General features: G+C 46.0%; 1 protein-coding gene across 1 annotated transcript in view; it reads right to left on the bottom strand.

The window, feature by feature from the left end:
• The window catches only part of LOC146626031 (melanoma receptor tyrosine-protein kinase-like), a 40037-nt gene that overhangs the window by 15103 nt on the left and 14934 nt on the right, over positions 1-10000 (bottom strand). Inside the window, exons 2-3 of the mRNA XM_085363146.1 lie at positions 2365-2516; positions 1081-1288 (exon numbers count right to left, since the gene is read on the bottom strand). Of these exons, the coding sequence (XP_085219272.1) occupies positions 1081-1288; positions 2365-2516 (360 nt within the window). The remainder of the gene's footprint in view (positions 1-1080; positions 1289-2364; positions 2517-10000) is intronic.

Raw genomic sequence — 10000 nt, forward strand, 5'->3', positions numbered from 1 at the left:
GTCTGTGTCTGTGTGTGTCTGTGTGCGTGTGTGTCTGTGTGCCTGTGTGTGCGTGCGTGCGTGTGCCTGTGTGTGTCTGCGTGTGCCTGTGTGTGCGTGCCTGTGTGTGTCTGTGTGTGTGTGTGTGTGTGTCTGTGTGTGTCTGTGTGTGTGTCTGTGTGCGTGTGCGTGTGCCTGTGTGTGTGTGTGTGTGTGTGTGTGTGTCTGTGCCTGTGTGTGTCTGTGTGTGTGTGTGTGTGTCTGTGTGTGTGTCTGTGTGTGTCTGTGTGCGTGTGTCTGTGTGCGTGTGTCTGTGTGCGTGTGCCTGTGTGCGTGTGCCTGTGTGTGTGTCTGTGTGTGTCTGTGTGTGTCTGTGTCTGTGTGTGTCTGTGTCTGTGTGTGTGTGTGTGTCTGTGTGTGTCTGTGTGTGTGTGTGCGTGTGTCTGTGTGTGTCTGTGTGTGTGTGTCTGTCTGTGTGTGTCTGTGTGTGTGTGTGTCTGTGTGTGTGTGTGTGTCTGTCTGTGTGTGTGTGTGTCTGTCTGTGTGTGTCTGTGTGTGTGTGTGTGTGTGTGTGTGTGTCTGTCTGTGTGTGTCTGTGTGTGTGTGTGTCTGTCTGTGTGTGTGTGTGTCTGTGTGTGTCTGTCTGTGTGTGTCTGTGTGTGTGTGTGTCTGTGTGTGTGTGTCTGTGTGTGTGTGTGTGTGTCTGTGTGTGTGTGTCTGTGTGTGTCTGTCTGTGTGTGTCTGTGTGTGTCTGTCTGTGTGTGTCTGTGTGTGTCTGTGTGCGTGTGCCTGTGTGTGTCTGTGTGTGTGTGTGTCTGTGTGTGTGTGTGTGTGTCTGTGTGTGTCTGTCTGTGTGTGTCTGTGTGTGTGTGTGTCTGTGTGTGTCTGTGTGTGTGTGTGTGTGTGTGTGTGTGTGTCTGTCTGTGTCTGTGTGTGTGTGTCTGTGTGTGTGTGTCTGTGTGTGTCTGCGTGTGCCTGTGTGTGTGTGTGTGTGTCTGTGTCTGTGTGTGTCTGTGTGTGTCTGTGTGTGTGTGTGTGTGTGTCTGTCTGTGTCTGTGTGTGTGTGTCTGTGTGTGTGTGTCTGTGTGCGTCTGTGTGTACCGGTCAGGCTGCTGAGCTGCAGCTGTTTCAGGCCGCTGGTGTAGTTGATGGTTGCAGATGAGGCGTTCTTGTGATAGTTAGACATCACCAGCAGAGCGAACCGGCCTTCGTACAGGTTCTGTCCCCGGATCAGTCTCAGGTTGACCAATGGGATGGTCGCCACATCGTTCATAGCGATCAGAACATAACCGCCTACTTCCTGGATGGACTAAAGCAAAGAGGAGGATAAATGAGTCCAAATAAAGTCAGTCATTATTGTCAAAGTAGCCTTTAACAACACTCTTATTGATTGGTTTGATTAACATCATTTTGAAACGCTTTGCTCGCTGCCCTGTTTCTGTGTTTATGTATGAATGTGTTGCTGAAACCTGCCCTTCATCTTTCTTTCAGTGTTCAGTCACTTTTATGTGCAGGCATGGTCACATGACCAGCTGCCTGAGCGCGACGGATCTGACTCCCACACGGTGCTTCTCAAAGTGTTCCCCTTCTCTTATTTTTTAACATCTGGGTTTGATTTCCCAAAAGCAGAGCTCCTCAAGGCAACCTGATAACAGAGGCTCCTTGAATGCAGCACAGACACAGTTGTGTTTGTGTGAGGGAAGATAAAACAGTAAAAACACAGATGAGTCCACCGAGGTGCTCGGCATCCACCAAACGTTTCCTCAGGCAGCGAGGCGTTCACAGACCAGTGTAACCTCAGGTGGGCCCAACCAGAGCAACAGGAAGTCTCTTCAGTGTAAAGTTCACCTGATAAACGTTCTGAGAAACCTTTACAAAAATGAGTGATTTTAACATCGTATTTTAGGTTTTCCTCCCTGTTTCAAACTTGTTTTCAGGCTGGAGTGATGTTTGAGGCTCAGAGGAGTGAGGCGTTCCCACCGTCACAGCTGACGTGTGAATCGCACAGAAACATCCACGCTGTTTGGCCTCGCCATGTCTCTGCTGTTTGCTCTCACAGTGAGTCAGACTTATGAGAACTGGTCTTTAATGATAATTCAGCTGAAGCTGGTTTCCTGTTATTGTGCCAAAGACGATCCTTCATTCAAAATGATGCTGAAATAAAGTCCGTTAATTTTTATTCCAATAAAAACTAACAGAGAAACTCCAGATTGTAGTTTCTCTGTTAGTTTGTCTGTTGCTGGTTTTATTGATTTTATTTATGGACTTTTCTTTCACTTTATTATTTGCTTTGGTTCATTTATAACCCTAACCTCTAATTATTGATTTACAATCATTCATTTTATTTGTACACTGGTTTGTTGATGCTGAGGGACGGTGGCTCACCTGCAGGAAGGACAGGTTGTGGTGCTCCTGCGTGTAGGTGATCTCCAGGTTCTCCAGCACCACGGAGCAGTTGGAGTACATCCTCACCATGCTGTCGTAGTGCTGCTCGTACGTCCCCAACAGCGACAGGTGGTTGCTCATTCCCTGACACACTGAGAGAGAAAGAGAGGAGTGCACAACATCAGCTGCAGTTCCTCTAAAGGCCACTGGATGATGCAGTTTCCTGGTCTTTTGCCCTGAAGGGAACAGTAACCACTCTGAAGTGGACCTGTTTTGGCTTTTTCTGTTTTTTCGACTCTTGGATCTGTGTGATCTCATGGCTGCCGCATGTGCAGAAGCCCCGCCCACCTGCTCATCAGCTCATTAGAGATTTCTAATAAAAAAATTCAAAAATAATCTGTCATTTAGATATTTTTCTTTAAATATGTAACCAAAAGTCCTAAATATAATTTTAGACGCCTATATTTAGAGTTTCTTCACCACAGACACTCAGTCCTTTGGTGTCTCAAACAGCAGGGGATGTTTCAGAGTTCACAGGTAATGAAACTTAGTCATCAGGTCATTGTGTGATGTGTTCAGGGAAGCCCCGGACCAAAGCAGGAAGGTGTAATGCAGCTTTGAACCGTAAAAACGAGAATCGAACGAGTTGGGCGGCAGCTGTGGAGCCTGTGACGGTGTGAGGAATGAAGTCCGGCAGGTTAAAGATCAGCCACTTCCTGCTGAAACTAACACATCAGAGCTCAGGTTGCACTCAGAACTTCACCTGAAAGTCAGTGGAGGAGATCTGAGTGCAAAAGCAACCCGGTCACACGAGAAGCTCAGACTGTACCGACAGATTTTAAACTTCACATCACAGAGTGAGTTCAAACATCTAGTATGGTGACGGCCTCGGGCCTTTCTCACCTGTCCTGCAGGTTTTCCTCACACCTGATCTAAACACTGCAGTTCAGAGCACTAAGCTCCTGATGGTCTTTCACTCCAGTAACAGGTACAGGAACACGGTGCAGAGCAGCTGTGACCTGTCTCACCTCCACCTGTTGCCTCCACTCTCCTCAGACTTTAAGCAAACAGCGAACCGAGGACCTCTGAACATGTCTGGCTGCACACCGATTGGCTGTTCGCCCACTGTGACATCACAAAGATAACACAGCTGCTCTTCATCTGAAGGAAAGCGACCCATTGGTCAGGGCCGCGCAGAAAAGTTCAGACATGTGCTGTTACTGTACATGTGATGCAATAAAGTTAGCTAATGCCTGTTTCCTTCTATCCTATCTTCTTTCCTTCATTTATCAATTTATCCATCTCTCCTTCCTTTCTTCACTCCTTCTTTCTTTCTTTGTATCCTTCTTTTCCACTTTTTCTTTCATCCTTCCTTCCTTCCTCAACCATTTCCTCAGTCCTTTCCTTCTATTCCTATTTATACTCTTCCCTACATAGCAAAATGGGTATGGCCCACACAATGTGCTAACACATGGCCCACATACCGCAAAGAATGACGGCCCTTTGGTGGCCCAGATCTGGTTTGCCAGAGGTGGCCCACACATGGGCCAGCACAAGGCCAGCTGCAGACTCACTGCTGGACCTGTGCTGGCCCAGATGTCAGCCTAATGTGTACCTTAATCAAGCCATGTAATAACAACATGTACTGGAACATAATAGTGCAAAAGTAACATGATGAAACTCTGTTCAGAGAGTGAATGGACTGATTCTTATATAGTGCTTCTCTACTCTCCCAGATTACTCAAAGTGCTCTATACAACATGCCACATTCACCCAATCAGACACTTTCTCTAAACTGAGTGCTTTCTAACTACATTCATATTCCTGACATGCTGACTGAAGGAATCAGGGATCAAACCCCTAACCTTCAGATCAGTAGGTGACCTGCTCTTCCTCCTGAGCTACAGCCACCGAGTGGTGAACCTGAGTAAACCCTCACTAGGTTTGGATAAAGTGTACACTCACAAACCTGTCAAACCTGCATTTGAAACATTAGCTACCATAGCAGTATAGTATTGCAACATGGCATTTGGGTCTTCTGACTAAAATAGGAAAATAGGAACATAAATAGTGCCTCATTGCCAGACCTGGCGCACATCTGGCTGACATACACTCTGCCATGACACCAGTCAGTCAGAAGTGCCAGCTTGATGCCAGATCCGGGCCAGACCTGGTTTCTATGAGCCTGGACCACATACACCAAACCACAATCGGGTCAGATATGGCATGCCATCACATAGACAGTGCCATCTTGCCAGGCCTGGCCCACATCTGGATGAAATACCACCTAACACGCCAGAAGTCAGCCAGCAGTGCCAGCTTGACACCAGACCCAGCCCAGACCTGTCTGCTATGTGGGTTATTCTTCTTTTTTTATTTTAATTTTTTCCCACTTTTCTTTCTTCCGATCTTTCCTTGTGTTGTCTCCTCCCACTCACCCCCCCAATGTCCTCATCCTCATCTGTCCTCTCCCACTCATTAATCCCCATCTCTCCTCCAGCACTCCATCCTTTTCTGTGTTCCCAACATTCCCTTTTTTCCCTCCTTTCCTCAATTTCTTCTCTGTTTTCACAGTTTTATCACTAAACTCATCCTTTCTCGCGCCTCCCTTCCTTCCTTTCATGTTTTCATTCCAGTTAAAGCGCGATGACATTCACGACAACAAGACAACATGAATGTTTGGATTTCTTTGGATTCAAACACATTTTTGTTAACTTTAGAGGAAGCTCGGAAGTCTCATCTTGATAGAGGAAACCGACACTGAGGTCATCTCCTGTGTCTCTGTGAGTCCATCTTCAGACAAACCTTCTGATAATTTGGCACCTTTAGAGGATGTAAACAGGAAGTGTAATATAGTCATAGAGTCGGGAAGTTATCTGAACTGCAGGCGTGTTTGTTGGAAATTTAACTGCTCATATTTTGGCAAAATGACAAACGCAGCTAAACTGACTGTTTGCAGGGCTCCCATGCATGTGCAGACATGCAGCTGTCACCGGAGCGCTGACCTACTGGAGCATGAAGTCTTTGATGTGCACGCAGGTTTAAGGACAGCTGTCAGAAGCAAAAGCCAAAGATTTCTTCTAAAAGTGTAAATAAAGTGAATGTGAAGGAAAACGTAACATCCAGGACAGCGGCGTGTCGCGGTCGCTGCTGCAGCGCCGAGGTTATGTGGAGCTCGTGATAAGTGATAAAGAACGTTAAGGTATTAAAATATGACATCTCATAGTGATGGCATGCATCTGTACACACACACACTTACACACACACACCCACAGAACTGTTTGTACAGAAACTGGTCTGAGCTGTCAGATTTTTGGACGTCATCCTCGACTGCTGCACGGTACACTGCATGTTAAAGTCCCTCCTCTGTGTACATATGTGTGTGTGTGTGTGTGTGTGTGTGTGTGTGTGTGTGTGTGTGTGTGTGTGTGTGTGTGTGTGTGTGTGTGTGTGTGTGTGTGCGTGCGCATTTTTCTTGGAAAGCCACAGAGTGCTCAGAACACACAGTTTCCCAGTAGCAGCTGTGCACTCAGCTCCTGTCAGTGTGTTTAACACCAAAACTCTGCAGGCATCTTCATGTTTCTGAAGATCAGCTGACTTCATGATGGATGGAAACTGAATTGAATCCACCTCAACAGCTAATCTAAGTCTCAGTCGCTCTGGGTTCTCCACTCAGGAGGAAGCTCCTGTGAACAAACTCAACCACGAGCCCAAAGCGTTTGCTCAGCCTCCAAACTCCACAGATTCCTGAATAATCAGCTGGACACGCTGAAACACGCCTGGTCCTCTAAAGCTCCGCCCACAGGCCTCAGGACCCTCAGAATCCACTGTGGGGACATCCAGAGTTCATCACAGGTCAGAGCTCAAATATAAGGATTTAGATTTAGGTGGATTAAACTGTCCAGCTGTGCACAGCTCCCACTCACACACGTTACCTGGGCAGGCTGCTCAGGTGTGCTAACAGCTGCCTAAGTTTGGCGGGAACTTGTTTTTTTCCAGCCCACATCTTTCCCAGGCAGCAGCCCATGAGTCAGAGAGGTGGACCGGAGCTGTGGAGGGTGATCCTCCTGCCTCAGGCTGCAGGCCGGAGGCTCCACAGCCTGCAGCAGGTTGTTGTTGGGTCCTTAGCTCACAATAAATTAATGGTAAATAATATTGAACTGAATGTGTAGAGCCAACTGTGTCGGTTAAGCAGATTTTTCCAGATCATATTTTTCCTCAAATTTTTTCACACAGGAAGTGAAAACGTCAAAAATCTCGCTAGCTGAGCTCAAACGTTTTCCCGTTGAGGTGAGGAGGTAAATCTCTGCGGCCATGACACACAGGAGCAAATAGTGCGTTACTTTCAGCGGCGGATTGATCGATGTGTGCGTGCTGAAGCAGACCTGCGGAGGCTGCACGTCGCCCGGTGGTTCGTGCACGTCAGCGATCGTCGCGCCGCCTTCTCGCAACTCAGATAAATCACGCGTGAATCAGAGTCAGACATGAAGAAACTGGATCAGTTAAATCCTCTTTATCCTCTCGTCTTCCTCCTCTGCCTCCGTGCTGACTCAGCACAGCGCCGGCAGGAGGAGAGACGGAGCGTTACTCTGAGAGGGAAAGTTTCTAAATCCCCTGATCCTGTAAAGCAGCAGCACTGTGTGTCTGTGTGTGTCTGTGTGTGTCTGTGTGCTGTGATTAGACAAACTGTTCTGTCAGGGTCAGGGTGCCACATTTATCTCTGTCAGCACGTCGTCTACCTCTTGTTTCTTCATGCTAGATTAGCGCAAAGACTGGGAACAGCAGGAAACTGTTAGCCTAGCACCACAGATATGAAACTTCTATGTGACTAGAAAATCACAATGGTTCCATTTTTATTTGATTCACGGTGTAACAGCTCATACTGGGACTGCCTCACAGATGCTTTAGACATAAAAAACCTTAAAACATGATTTATAGATCATATTTTGGGGATTTTAAGTAATTCAGACATTAATTTATGAAACATTTTTATAGTTTTTTCCAAAAACTGAAGCTTTTAAATAGCTGCACAATAGAAACAATGGTGTTGACTTAAATATGAAGCCTTTTTAAAAAAAAACAACACAATATCTCAGCCTCATGATCAGTAATCCACTGATGTGATACGAACAATATGCAGATTGTTCAGGTACAGCAGGCTTACCTGTACTATTAAATATACTGAAAACAATCTTTACAAATAAATGTACAATACAGCACAATATGTGGCAGGCTAACAGTTTACAAGGCTAATGATTATAATATGAAATGACGAAGATAATGAAAGGAAACATTTTTAATGGAGCTCTATTTCTACATTTCTCACACATACTGCATAACTACCTCTGATTCTCATCAATAAAGCTGAGCTGAAGTTTCTCGTCTGTAAAGGAAACGTAAAAAAATGATTGCGTAGTCAGTTAAACGATTGATTTATATCACTGAAGCATGTGGAGAATATAATAGTGCACAAGTGTTTTGACAGTCAGATGAAAACACCGCAGAAAAAAATATGTTGTTGCTTTTGTGCTGCAGGTTTGTGATCAGTGGGAGTTTGACCTTTACTTCAGGGTTGGCAAACACAGATGTGTGCATGGACAGGACGCACGCTCAGTCGCACGTCAGCCAGCAAATCGCAGAATCCTGCTTTCACGTTTCCCTTTTCTTCATCGAACAGAAACAAACACTGATCGAGTCCAACACGCGGACGTAAAGAAAGGCAGCGAGGCCTGCTCAGTGCCGCCCGCTGTCACACCTTCCCAGAGTGTTTGAGCGGACAGGAAGTGGTTAAAAGCCTGGTTGTGTTGGGGAAGGTCGGGTTTGCTAGAGCGAGTCATTTCAGATAAGGCGAGTTTATCAGCCTGTTCTCATCATCAGAGTCAGCGGCGACGTGAATGTCTCCGCAAGCCGTGTCGAGCTTCAAGCCACAGTTTTCTCCCTTTACCTGCTAAATCACCATGGTAACAGGTGCCGAACACCTCACCTGGTCCGGTCATGTTTTACTTCAGTGTTCGGAGTAGTGATGATTTTATGACTGCCGCTTTACTGAAGCTGCCTGAACGTTCATTTGATGATTTGACTGTGATCTGCTGCTGGAAACACAATAAACACGTTTCCTCCTCTGTGATTGGTCACCAGATTAAAGACTCTGTTACTGTATATTTTCTAAATGTTACTGCTTTTTAAGCTCTTTATAGATTTGAATCATCATTTTATCATCTTCATCTGATAACATCTCTGACTCATTTTGTGCAGAACAGTCAGCCAACACTGGAAATACCCTTTCTTATGTGAGCACGCTCGGAGCCCGGGTTAACAGAGAACGTTAATAACCACCGTCTGACACCAGCCACCTCCAGCTCTGCCGGGCGGGTCACACGTCTCAGGGTGTCCTATCAGACCGTCGTTAGACGGCTGTTTTATCTGCGTGCTGCAGGTTACTGACACTGCCCCCTGGTTTTCCTACGCACATCTGCAGCCAGATGTCCATGTCTTTACTACAAACCCAGCTCGCTGTGAGCAGGATAGGCGATCACATGACGTCCATCCAGGCTTTAATCTTCACGCTCACGGCATCTGAACACTCAGCGGTGCGACTGATGTTACAAAGGAAGATTAAACCATAATATTAAAGAAATATGAAGAAGGTAACGTTTTAAGTGACGAGGTGAATAAAACTGGAAAAAAATTAAGGCTTTAATAAAACTGATCATATTTGAAGCCGTGACTCATATCACAGCTCTGTCATTACAACAGGAGAGACTCTGATTGAGCACTTTTTTAAATGAATGCTTAAATGTGTGTAAACAGTTTTAGTCTTTTATTTCAAGGGCCTGAGAGGAAAGAATGAAAGCTGAATCCAAACACAGGTTTAAGCCACATTCAAATTTAACACGAGTTCAGCAGGTTGGAATAAATTAGCTGCTGTGGTTTAAGATACTCGTGCTTGTAGAACAACAGGATTGTTTTAAACTGCTGTCAGCCAGCAGGAAAAACACAAGCAGGAATAAAGTTGCTGCATTTCTGTCTGTCACTGAGCTCTGAGGTTCCAGGAACGGTGACGCTGTTGCTGAAGAATTGATTGGTATGTAGGCGAGATGTCATAGCTGCTGATCTAACCTGGAACAGGTTACCATGGTGATTTATCCCAGTCAGAAGTTACAACCTTTACAAAACCGAAAACTCAGGATTAAGCCTGAAGTTAGCCGGATAAACTCAGGCTTCATAGTTCAGACCTCAGGCAGGTTCATGTTGTTTAACCAGTCGTGACTGTTTACTCCGTACTCTGAGACAACAAACCGCATTTCACCGATATGACTGTTTTATTCATGTTTCTATAGATATTGGAAGAATTTGCCGACAATAACTGCACAGCGAGAATCTGCACAGCCCTCATTAGCACCGTGTACCTGCACACAGGTGGGTCACCTGCCTGCCGTCAGCCGCCACTCTGCTTTCAGATCACAATCACAGCAGCAGCCAATCACAGCTCAGAGACGAGCAAAGAATTTATTCGTTTCACAAAAGATGGAGAGTCAGATAACGCACACGCACACACACACACACACACACACGCACACACACACACACACACACACAGCAGTGCTTTTTCCTGTCTCATTGCAACATTCAAGGT

Source organism: Diplotaxodon limnothrissa, linkage group LG9 (assembly GCF_057381915.1).
Source record: "Diplotaxodon limnothrissa isolate DT_005_m linkage group LG9, D_limnothrissa_male_GT1.1, whole genome shotgun sequence".
Lineage (NCBI taxonomy): Eukaryota > Metazoa > Chordata > Actinopteri > Cichliformes > Cichlidae > Diplotaxodon > Diplotaxodon limnothrissa.